The 12,192-nt window shown below is 45.8% G+C and overlaps 1 protein-coding gene across 3 annotated transcripts in view; it reads left to right on the top strand.

The window, feature by feature from the left end:
* LOC129683724 (aldehyde oxidase 3) overlaps window positions 1-7,947 on the top strand; it is an 82,271-nt gene extending 74,324 nt beyond the window's left edge. For all 3 annotated transcript variants that reach the window (XM_055616619.1, XM_055616617.1, XM_055616620.1), the window contains 2 exons: window positions 482-649; window positions 6,522-7,947. In XM_055616619.1, the coding sequence (XP_055472594.1) occupies window positions 482-649; window positions 6,522-6,575 (222 nt within the window). In that variant the 3' untranslated portion in view covers window positions 6,576-7,947. The remainder of the gene's footprint in view (window positions 1-481; window positions 650-6,521) is intronic.
* The last annotated feature ends 4,245 nt before the right edge of the window (window positions 7,948-12,192 follow it).

Below are 12,192 nucleotides of genomic sequence, written 5' to 3'. Positions count from 1 at the left end.
ACCACCTTGGCCAATCTTCCACCAGAATGGGGCTCCTTTGAAGCCCAACCAGCTTCCTATACAAACAGAAACTGGCCCTGTAGCAGAGTTCAGGCTGTTCTGGGATGGATTTGAAGGGTGGTTGGAAAGGTCACCATCTTGAGAAAAGAATGATCCCACGTAGGCTATGATTTGGAAGAGGCAAGAAGCAACCAAAAAAATACATGCTAAGTCCTTGGTGGATTTGTGGAGCAAGCGTTAGCTGCACCCCTGCATGGCTCAGGCACTGGACTTAACTCAGCAAACAGCCTGGAATCTGTCAGAGGGCTTACTGGTCTACCCACAAGATTGCTGCAAGGACACAAAGACCAAAAGGAGGCGAACCCTTCAGAAGTACTGAGTCAGTTTGGGCCAGCTCCCCTGCCCCCATGTCCCCATCCCTGTCTGAGACCAAGTTTCTAAGAGTTCTCATTTTGTCTTCCCTATCTTCTCCTTCCTCCAGGGCCTCGGCGAAGCTGGAATGTTTCTGGGCTCTTCTGTGTTCTTTGCTATTGCTGATGCCGTGGCTGCAGCTCGCAAAGAGAGAGGCTTGCCCCCAATTTGGTCGATGAACAGCCCTGCCACAGCAGAAGTAATCCGAATGTCCTGTGAGGACCAGTTCACCAACATGGTATGAGATCACCTTCCACCTTGTCTGTGAATGTCTATTTAACCCCTTCCGTGACTCTCAGTGCAGGAACAGAGGACGTATGCCAGTTCAAAAGTGAATTCATAACCCCACAACAGGATGTCTTCTTGTGAAAAAAAAAAAATGGAAGTTGCTGGTGCGCATTTTCAAGTAGGAGGTTATGGGCTCTTTATATTTACAGAAGGGAACGTGGGTTGTAAAGGGTTAAGAAGCGGTCTTTCCCACCTGGGTCCCAGGAAAAAATTGTCCTTAGTTTCTCGCCCTTTCAAGAGTACAGCAATCTCCCGCCACAACCCCCCCCCTCCAGCACTTACACAGGAGGGCTGCTCAGTTTCACCTCCTAAGGAAGGTACTGCCTGCTCCTGTAGCTGCCAGCTACATGTGGCCTCAGAGCCAGGACATTAGCCTCATGCACACCGCAACGTACTGTGTGTGCTGAATCCACAGCACCATTTAACGATGGCTCACCGCAATGTAAAATGCTTGGTTGATAATTTGGTATTAATATGATGAGAATGGAAATATTTTGCTATGTTGGGTTGAGTTTAACTATAATTAAAATTAACATTATGTATCCTCTAATGGCCTAAGGTCCTCCAATCAAGCCCTCTCTCCAAGGCTTCACCATACCCTAACCCCACCCACATTGGGAACCAAGCTTCCCCAGTGAAAATTTGGGGAACAGCCACATGTAAAACCATAGCAGCTAATTTTACTTTTGGAAACATGAGTACTAGCAAGTAGTTCTGAAAGTTCAGGATGGGATGGGACAGTGTTAAGACAGGGTCTCTCCACATAGCCCTGGCTGTACTGGGACTTACTACGTAGACCAAGCTGTTCTCAAACTCAGAGGTCCACCTGCCTCTGCCTCCCCAGCACTGAGATTAAAGGTGTGCCCCTCCCCACGTGGCCCAGTACTAAAAGTTTTAAGAACATGTGTGGCTGCCACTTGTGGCTTTCTATGGGACTACAGCTGCTTTTGTGGGCAATCCCTTTTGCATGTTGACTTGAGGAGCAAAAGACAAGATTGAGAGATGTTGGCAAGTGCAGTGATTTGGACGCCATAGGGAGCCAGGGAAGGAGCTCCAATCTTAATTGCTTAGAAAATAAACTTTTACCAGGCCCAAAATTCAAGGAGGAGAAGAAAATAGGAAGGGAGAGAGGAACCCTACAATTTTATGCATGCCTCAGGAGTTCTTTCTCCTTGATCCTTTCCAGTGACTTGGCCCACAGCTGCCTTGCTGTGATTCATTTGTTTTCTGGGAAAGCCCCTCCCATCACTACCATCCCTCCCCATTTACCCATTTGGCACAAATCAACAGCTACATTTCCATGTTCCCACCACTTGCAGCAAGGCATTAGGCTGAGTCAGAAGTCTAGCAAATAATGCTCATTCATGCCCGCTAAGAGTCCAAAGTCTAGCAAGAGATAGGCATGGAGACAGCTGACTACAACACCAACCCTCTGTCCCTGGGGACTACACATTGAGACGCTGTGAAGAACTGTGAGCTGTCTGCTTGTCTATGGTGTTTTCTAGTCCTTTGTCCCCAACATGGAGGCGGACTTTATCAGAGCACGTAGCATGTTTTGTTTCTATCATTGAACTTTACAAAATGACCAATTCAAAAAGACTGGGATTACTGGCTTTGAAATCTAATGACTGGATTCAAATCCCAGCTCAAATCTTCTCGGTGTCTTGAAAAGAGAGAAAACACCGACTTACTTATAACCCCGTGAGAAGGAAATGAACTTGGGCTTAAAAGTGTTTAATGCTGTACTGGTTCATACTCAACAAACAGTAGACTATCCCATTTGTAGTTTTATTATGCTTCCAAATAGGATCTAATTTCCAGCCTTATGCTTTCTGGTTTTCTTAACCTCAACATCATAATAGGGAACTGATTAAAGGAGGAATTCTGACTGAGTCACAGTGGCAAGCAGGGACAGCGGTGTGGGTTTTAGCAAGCCACATAAGTACTGAGCAACTACCCAAATGTGGTGTCAGCTGAAATGTCCCTGTGCCACCAGACTTGAACATATCTGGACTGTTGAAGAAAGATCCTAAAATGCATGTGAGATGTGTTTTAGTGCACTCTCTACTAAAGGTGTACCAAGCGGATCACAGGTGTGGGGGGGGAGGGGTTGTATGTGTGTGTGTGTGTGTGTGTGTGTGTGTCCATGTACCTGTGTGTATGCATATTTAAACTATTAGACTCATTCCTCTCCGAGAGTAAAGATAAAAGAAAGGAGAGGGCACAGTGAGATGCACATTCACATTTTATTTAACAGTTGTGACCAGGCATTGACAAAAATAAGTTATAACAAAACCTCCACCTCATTGGACTTAGAATGCAATGATACATGGTTAAAAAGGGAGTGACGCAAGGAGCAAGTACCAGACCAGGCACAGCACGGTGCAGTCCTATGGAGGGTAACAGAGATAACAACCAGCTAATGGATGACTTCAGGACATATGGACAAAGGGGAAGGGAATTTCACATAGAGGGAAAATTACAGCAGGTACAGGGCAGATGAGAAAAGCCTCAGGTATGTCTTAGAACGTGGATAATGTGGAGAGTAAACCAGGGACACAAGCTTGAACTAGAACACAGAGAGTCGTAAATGTAACTCGGGCTCTATCCTGAGAGCAGGCAGGCCTTGGAAGGTAATGTGGCCGTGGGAATGATATTCTCAAGTCAATAGCCTGAGAAAGGCTATGATATGAATTAGCTTGAGAGAGAGAGAAGCGGAGAGCTCTGGTAATTGTCAAGAAGTGGCAAAGGCGTGAGCATGATGAAGCTAATAGCTTTGAAGGAAAGGCAGGTCACACGGTGCCTGCTACTCGGTGAAGGAGAGGCAGCTGGGAAGCCAGGTAAGTTCAAGGCTGTCCTCTGGATGAGTGGGGGACTGTGTCGCCTCTCACATCAATAGGCAGCGGGGGAAATCCTTCAAAGGAGTGCGGCAAGTTCGCTTTTAGACTTGCAGCCAGGCAGTCAAAGGGTTTCACCAACAAGCAATTAGCTCAGAATTGACAAGAGGGCAGGATCCCAGACAGATTTATGAGTCATTAGTGCAAAGTAGTAATTAAGAGTCATAAAAGAAGATAAAAGTCACCAGAGGGTGAACTTGTAAAGTGGAAAGAAAGAAAATGGAGAAGAAAGGGGGAAGAGGAAGTAGAGGAGTGAACCAGAAGGGCTTCGTGGTGGCTGGCACCAGAGGGGCCAGCAGATCTGAGGGAGGAGTGGGGAGCGGCAGGCTCAGTGCTTCAACACAGAGGTCCCCAGGCCCTGTGCACACCTCCAGGGAGCCAACCAGCCTCCCAAACACAGCTTAGAACAGAGCAAACCCTGCTGGCCTGAAAACCACACCCACGTAATCTGTCACAGATGAAGGGACTCCAGACCCCAAGAGGCCTTTGTTACCATGTCCCCAAAGGCAGCAGTGCCCAGGTCCGTGTCGGGGTGGAAAGTCATCTCTCCTCGCTCTTTCTGTTCCTGCACATGCTCACTTCTACCATATGACAGCAAGAATGGGGGTTGGAGGCCTTTGTGGAAAGGGAAAGTCACAAGCAATGATTGTACCGACGCTCAGGAGACTGAGGCAAGATGATGGTCATAAATGAAAGGCCAGTTTAAACCACATAATGAAGTCCAGGCCATCCTGGGCTATGTGACAAGCCCTTGTCAAAGGAAGGAAAAAGAAATGAATGGGGAAGGAGAGGTGGAGGGAAGAGGGGACAGAGAAAACAAGGAAAGGATGATGGGTGAGTGAGCTGGATGACCTGGGTGAAAAAGACACACAGAGTTTCAGACTGCCTGCCTGGAAGGCCACTGTGTGCCTGGCGGCTGCAGCTGGCTGAACCCTGCTCTGAAGCAGCTAGTGGTTTTGATCCAGCTGCTCTTGTGCCCAAGCTCTGCCTCCAGCCAATGAATCTGTGCTTGTGAGACTGGTGAACTGTAGCATCCAGGACAGGTGAGGCTGAGGTTTGCCCAAATGCTCCCACTTGACATCCTGCACGTGGGCTCCCGGTGACGAAACTGTGTTGTTATCTTTGAAATAGAGGAGAGTAAAAAAAACACCTGCCAGGATTTGCTGAGGGCTGTAGCAGCAGCCGCCAGCCTTCCAGGGCACGGGATAGTATATTTGCCACTTACTGCAAAAGGGCTGTGCTGCTTTCAAGGTGTCCGTTTACAGGGAAGGAAGGCTGAACCTAGGAGCAGACAAGGAGGTGGCATCAGGACCTGTCCAACACTGTGCCCCAGTGCATGTGCTAGAGTTACCTCCCCCCCACACACACACTGAGTGAGCCCTATAGCAGATCCGGGTGTTTTACGGTGTCAAACATCAGCTTCCTGATCACACACCCCTTCGCTTTCCAAAGCAGTAGAACATGATTCTTCAAAAGTAGAACTCAACCCCTGACCCTGAAAAGTACCAACCAGTTTGAAGCAGACATCAAAATTCTGATGTTGCCATGCACCCGTAGGCAACACATATTGAATATTCTCCTTGTGCATCTGCTACGAGGTCACTGTCGTCTTTCCTTCTCGCCTTTTATCCATCATCTGTCTGCCATCACTATCCAGCCGGCAGCATCCATCATCTACTTAGCTCTCACCCACCTCTCCGTTGATCTAGCAGCCCAAGCCTCTGGATGTCCATTCTCTGTCTTACTCCTTTCATGACATATGAAGGAAACATTTAAAGAAATGAAGTAGCTTTTAGATTAATTATGATATATCAGCTTATTCATTTTAGAAAGAATTTGTAGAAAATTCTGTTTTATGGACTAAGTGTGAATTCATTTCTCTGATCAGTTTTGACTTGACTGAATTTAGTGAAGTCCATTTACCCATCTGTAAATTTTCTTTTATTTGCAAAAAAGATTGTTTAAGAAAACACCCGACAATCTAAGCAGAAATTTTATTTCTCTTTGTGTGATCAGCCTTTTCTCATTGCATTTTTAATCTTTTTTTCTTTCACTTCCATTTAGCAGTATGTGCTTATTTTTAAAGATTTACATCTTTTTAAAACAAAAAAAAAAGTGTGACTTTTTAAATCTAAGATTACTTTGTACTAATTTAGTTCATTTCGGCTTCCTTTAGCAAAAACCCACCAAAACAAAAAGGCCAGTTTCAAACTTGCAAAAATCTTTGCGTGAGGGGGAAAAAGTCACTAACCTCTGTGAGCAAATCCTTCATTTTTGCATAACATTTTTAACAGGCTCTAGACCTTTTCAGTAATCACTTTGCACAAATGCGGTAAGTGTTAGCATGCCTAGGAAGTGCTCTAGGCCTCTCAGGGTTTTCTTTTTCTTTTTTTCTTTCTTTTTTTATTGTTTGTTCATTCGTTATTTTGTTTTTTTCTGTTTCAATTTTGATGAACATTTACCTAAACTCACACTGAAGAACTCTTGCTTCTGGGCCAGTTAAGAGTTCACCAGGGTTAACAAGACCTCCTACCGCTAAATTTGAAGGAGCCTATAGATGAATTGGAGAAATCTCTTTCCATTATTTGAACATGTGGATGCCCTTGTTGGCTGTTGTACTTAAAATCACCTCATTAGTTATTTTCAGCTGAGCAGGTATTGGGTACATTTTGTCTCTGCTTAATATGTCAAAGAATTAGATTTTTCTGTTTATCCAAAATTACTTAATCCCTGTTGGTAAAGAGAAAACCTATGCTTATGCAAGTTAAGCAAATAATTTGTGATGAATAAATAGGCTAAATGTCTTTTTAGGAAAAAAAAAAAAAAAAGCTATTTTGCCATCAATTAGATATGAGTTGTTTTAGATGAGGGTTTTTGTTTTGTTTTGTTTTTAAACTGTATTCTTTCATTTTTTTTTTTCTTTAGGTTCCAAAAATGGATTCTAAATGCTCTAAGCCGTGGTCCATCCCAGTTGCTTAATGCTTGGGGTTCACACACAAACGCATATACAACAGGCGACTGGTATAAACATCTTTATCTAAAACACACGGCAACTTTGGGACAAATCTTAAAGTTTCATCTCTGTAAAACATCTTGTAATCTTTAATCATGTGCACCATAAGCAATGGAGTTTGTGGAGCTAAGGTGATCTTTCATTCAAATATAATAAACAGCATTCTCTACTGTTTGAAGAGACACCATGACCACAGCAACTCTTACAAAGGAAAACATCTAATTGGGGCTGGCTTACAGTTCGGAGGTTTACTCCATTATCACCATGGCAGCAAACATGGCGGCACGCAGGCAGACGTGGTGCTGGAGAAGGAGCTGAGAGTTCTCCATCTTGATCCACAGGCAGAAGAAGACTGTGTGCTGCACTGGGCCTAGCTTGAGCCTATGAGATCTCAAAGCCTGCTAGTGACATACCTGGTCCAGCAAGGTCACACTTTCTAACAGTGCCACGCCCTCTGGGCCAAGCCTTCACAGACATGAGTCCACAGGGAGCCATACCTAGTCAAACCACCACAGACATGAAGGTTCTTATCCTACTTTCATTTGAATTTTCTCACTCCTTAATCAGAATTCCGAGGCATTTATGTACTTAGATGTGCAAAGAAAATATTGGCCTTGTTATTCAATGTTTTAGCTTTATTATTTTCTAAGCAGTTTTTTTTTTCTTTGTCTTTGGGAACCTACATATTCCCAATTTCTCTGTTGATATGATTTTCCTTTTTCACTGCCTTTTGACATAAATGTTCGGTTTTCTTTTTGAAATCATTTGGGGTTTAATGAAAATATTTAAAGCTATTACATTTCAGGGGCCAGAGAGATGGTTCAATGATTAAGGACACTGGCTGCTCTTGCAGAGCACCCAGATTCGGTTCTCAACACCAAAACGGTGGTTTACAACCACCTGTACCTGCACTTCCAGTATATCTAACAACCTCTTCTGGACCCTGAAATGTCCATGCGGGTACTGTACCCACATGGCACAAATATATACAAGGAGATAAGACACTCACATACATAAAATAACAATAAACGAATCGAAAAATTAATTTATAAAAATTATTTAATTCACTTAAGATATGGCAATAGTTGAATCTTACAGATTTCGGAAACAGGCTTTTTGTTGTCTTTTGTTTGGTTGGTTTGGTTTTAGATAGAGGACCTTGTTGTATAGTCCCAAACTATCCTTGAATCCAAAATCGTTCTCCCTTAGCTTCCTGGCTGCTGGGATTACAGGCATGCACCATCAAGCATAACTGTGTGCTTTATTTCTCTATAAACTTTATTTTCTGTTTTCATTCCTTCTTTGAGCCTAAATATATAGAAATTTTATTGAAAAACACATCTGTGGCTGTCTTTTTTTTCCCCCATTACTTTCTAGTACGTTTACATTATAGTCACCAAGAATTTTTTTTTTTTTAATGAAAATGATATTTAAAAAACTAGGGTGGAGGAAAAGTAGGAGAGTGAGCTACAGCAGGAAGGAGTAGAGAGATGTAATGAAGGTGACTAAACCAGAGGCAGCTGGCCCAGCAGCAAACTCGATGTGCGGCAGTGTTGGGAGACCAGAAGGATGCCGGCAGGGGAAGGCACAGGGCAGCAGAGAGGTGCATGAGCCGGAAGAGCCAGCTGCGCCCTGGTGGCCGTGGCCGAGAAATGCCTGGCTCTGTCTGTTCTGCTGGTTTAAGCGCTAGACTTGAACCTGACTCATGGCACTCACTTCTGTGCCATCCCTTGACGCTTCAGATTCTCGCTTAAATTTAATATCCTCTCTAACCTTCCATTAAACGGGGGGGGGGGGGGGGGGGGGGGGAGAACCGATTTCAACATGGGAAAAGCACCAGGTGCCCAGACTGTGCAACCTAATCCACTCCCAGAGTTCCCGTGCTGGCCCTTGAGGTGTTCCGTAGAAATGTCGACAGTCACCAGTTTCTAAACACCTTAACGACAGCCCACCTATGTGTGCCAGTCCCCGTCCCCCTGAGCAGGAACCGGCTGCTCCTGCTTGGGAATGGCTGAGTGGCTGAGGCATCAACCACTCCCGAGCTGGAAGAAAGCCCCGTGTACCCACCATCAAGCTACCTACAACATCACACTAGCGAGGGAAGGGTAGGAGGATCTGGACCGGATCCACCTCCCAGGTATTTCCTTCAATGAAGATGTTGGTAAATGAAGCTGCCCCGAAATTTCAAAGCAGTCATCGAGTCCAAGGAGGCCCTGGGCCAAGACTCTGCAGCCAGGTTGCCAGGGTTTGAGTCCGGCCTCTATTGCTAGTCAATTTACTTAAACTTAGTCAAGTTACTTAAACTCTCTCTGCCTCGGTTTACCTAATCTGTAGGTGAAGACAATATTAGTGCCTACCTCATCAAATTTTTTGAGGATGAAATGAGACAATGCCACAAGCGTGTGGTGAAAATGAACGCTCACCGCTGTTGTGCGCATGCTCACCATTGACACTCACGGGGCGTGCGGACAGGCCCAGAGTACGGGTACAGGGTGCTTGGGTTAGCTCAGCCAAGTATCGCACAGCGCTTCCAGTTAAAAAGGAGGGCAGGCGTCCAGAAATGTGCAGAACAAAATAGAAACCAAGACTTCAGTAGAGAGAGAGAGAGAGAGACCAATGGATAGGAGCCTCCTGGGTAGGGGCTCTTCGGTCAGAGAGAATACACGCAAAAAAGCTGAGGCCCGAGGTGGAGCAGGGGCCCTGAAGAAAATGGGCTCAGCAGAGGCCGTGACTAGGTAACACTGACTGTGCAGGAAGAGTAGGAAACTGATAGCAAGCACACTGAAATCTTTACCAAAGGTCACATGGTAGTCCGGGTTCAGGCATTCATTTGTGAAGACGTAAGCACAGAAGTAAGCGAGGTATTGTTTTGGTCACTGGAGATGTAGAAGAAGACCCGCTCCTGAAGAGCTGATTGTCCGGAGCGAGAGAGAGAGACATTGTCTAAATAGTCATGCAAATGTCACCGCAACTGCCAGATTTGTCAGCTGCCAAGAAGGGAAAAATGAAGGCTGTCACTGACGACGGTGGTGCGGACTTTGGGATCTGGCAGTCAGAGAGAGTCCCTGAGAAGGTAACGTCTGTGGGAAATATGAAGGAGTTAAACCTCACAAGAGATGTGATCCTGGAGATGTGACCCTAAAACTAAGCAGTTCGTGGAGCAGGATGGGAGGAGGAGCTCTTGAAGTCAGGACAGTTGGGAAATCAAAAAATTGGGCAGGTGACAAATTGGTGTAGCAATTTTATTTCAGATAAAGCAGCGGATTTGGGCTTAAGCCTACGGATAAGCAATGCTGCAAAGATTTCACCACCGAATTAAGCCTATCCTAATTACGAAGGGCTCTGCAGTTGAATGGGGCAGCAGGATTTGGCCTATTTAGAAGATGATATGGCAGAAGATGGAGGGTTGTGCTGTGACCTTCTGGGACTCTTGGAATTTTTGCTTTTGAAGGTCCCTAGCTCTTCCACCCCCGACAGAGAAAACAAAAACAAAAACAAACCTAAAAAGCACTATGTTGTGGCTTCACTGGTAACAAAATAAATGTAATCCAAGTGTGTGTCAGAATTTTGTGCTAACTTTAAAAGACCAGAAAACATCTTCACAGACCCTCACAGCGAGGTGTCAGTGCTACAGAAGGCTGACAGGAATACAAGGCCGGAAGCCAGAGAGAAGAGAGGGGAGAGTCAGCTGTCTGTCAACCCCTCTCACAGAAACTCACAGGCGGCCCTCAAACGCATACTCTGGAACCTCTACCTTCAGGTCAGAGACATGAACATACAAAATTCTTGCCCAACTCTGGTCTGATTATGGGCGCGCCCCCCAAACTGTCCAGAAATACTGTCACCAAGTTTTCCGATTTTTGTGCCTCTTGAGGAGTGCTCACTGAAATCCAACGGCAAACCCTCCTCACACCGCCTGCTTCCTTCTGCTTCCCACACCCTGCAGCTGCTCTTTCTCAAAATCCCACCAGTCCGTCTTATCTTGACTTTCTTGAAGTTCCTCTCCACTTGTGCCCCTGATTGCTCCCAGCAAAGGGAGTCGTGGACGACAACCCAGGAGGACTAGTTTCCTCCCTGAGAGAGGTGACAAGAGCAGGGCAGCTGAGGGCTCGCCAGACCCTTGACCTGCCCTTAACAACCACAAAAGCTAAGACTCTAAAGGAAGAGCCTGTTTCTACTGCAGAGATTCATAACTGGTCAAAGAGCTGAAAAGAAGGGACTGTTTTATACTCAGCCCTAAATGAGATGTCCCTATCATACTCTCCAAGGTTTAAAACACCACGGAAGAGAGAGTGGGAGGAATGAAAGAGTTGGGGAGAGGGTGGCCATGGCTGTTTCACTCGAAAATAATCAAGTACCTAGGATCATGTGCACAAAACCTGCAAAAGATTGGGCCATTAACATTCCATCATGGAGGGGGTACAAGAAACAACCTTTGCTAAGCCAGGTGGTGTGGGGAGCTGATGGAGGCAGAGCCACAGGTGAGCTATTGAAAGGCAAAGGTCATTCACACACACACACACACACACACACACACACACACACACACCCAGAGGAAGAGTGAGTGGATCCTACCCTAGAGTGGAGGAGGGGGGGTCCTTCTACCCAGCTCCCCATATGGAAAGGTCATGCCAGCTGCATGACTGCCTGGCAAGAGAATGGAGGAGACTTGTCCAACCAGTTGGATGCAGAACTGAAGCTTCCATCCTCCCAGACGAACTAGAATTGAGAAACCCCAAAATCTACTACATATTGTAAGGTATTTATGAAAGCTGTAAAAAGTAGTATTTAGGGAGAACAATCCCTCTTAGACCATTGTCCCAAGAAGCCTGTGTAATAGCTGTGTTTCTGCCTACATTCTACTTGTCACACATGGACAAGTGTTCAATGTTTAAATAGCTGTTGATTTGGGGCTCTAGTGGGTGGGCCTCGGCTGAGGACTCCAGACTGTGAAATTCTCATGACAGGGAGAACGACTTTCCCACCAGGACAGAGAAACAAGAGTCAACCCTACTGACAATAGAAGAACTCAAGAAGTTTCCCAAGTTAGGGGTGCAGCTGCAGGTTTCACACGCTAGGCGTGAGCCCAGGGCCACTGTTGTTACAAGCTCACACAAAGAGGCCTAGGGCTCGGGCAGGGTGCCACACTGTCCAGTTCTTCCAGCACAGCTCATGTCCTATAGGAACTTCCCTAGCTGTCAGGGAAGCACAGCCATTTCCTCTGCCTGAAACAAGCGTTACCTGACTTTGAAACTGTCAACACCAACACATCTCAGCAGGATGGCGTGGTGTCCTCCCACAAACTGTGCTCCCTCAGCGAGCAGCAAAATCTGAGGCAACCCAGCCGGGGACTGGGAGTGTCCAAGCTCAGACCCTCTGATTTGAGAAAACTTGACAGATAAAGGATGAGACTGTGTTGCCCTGACATTTAAAAAACGTCAGTAGCTTCTGTTTCCCGTACCGTGGATACCTTGTTACTCGGTTAGAGGAGGTGATCCTAGCACTCCAAGGAAACTGAGCATCATTCTCTGTCTCACTGAGCAGTTAAGGAGGCAGGCTGTGGGAAATCATGAACTTCGGAGG

This window comes from Psammomys obesus, unplaced genomic scaffold (genome assembly GCF_907164565.1).
Source record: "Psammomys obesus unplaced genomic scaffold, mPsaObe1.curated_primary_1811, whole genome shotgun sequence".
Taxonomy (NCBI): domain Eukaryota; kingdom Metazoa; phylum Chordata; class Mammalia; order Rodentia; family Muridae; genus Psammomys; species Psammomys obesus.
Note: the sequence above shows the minus strand (reverse complement) of the source record. Positions and strands in the feature narration are given on the sequence as shown.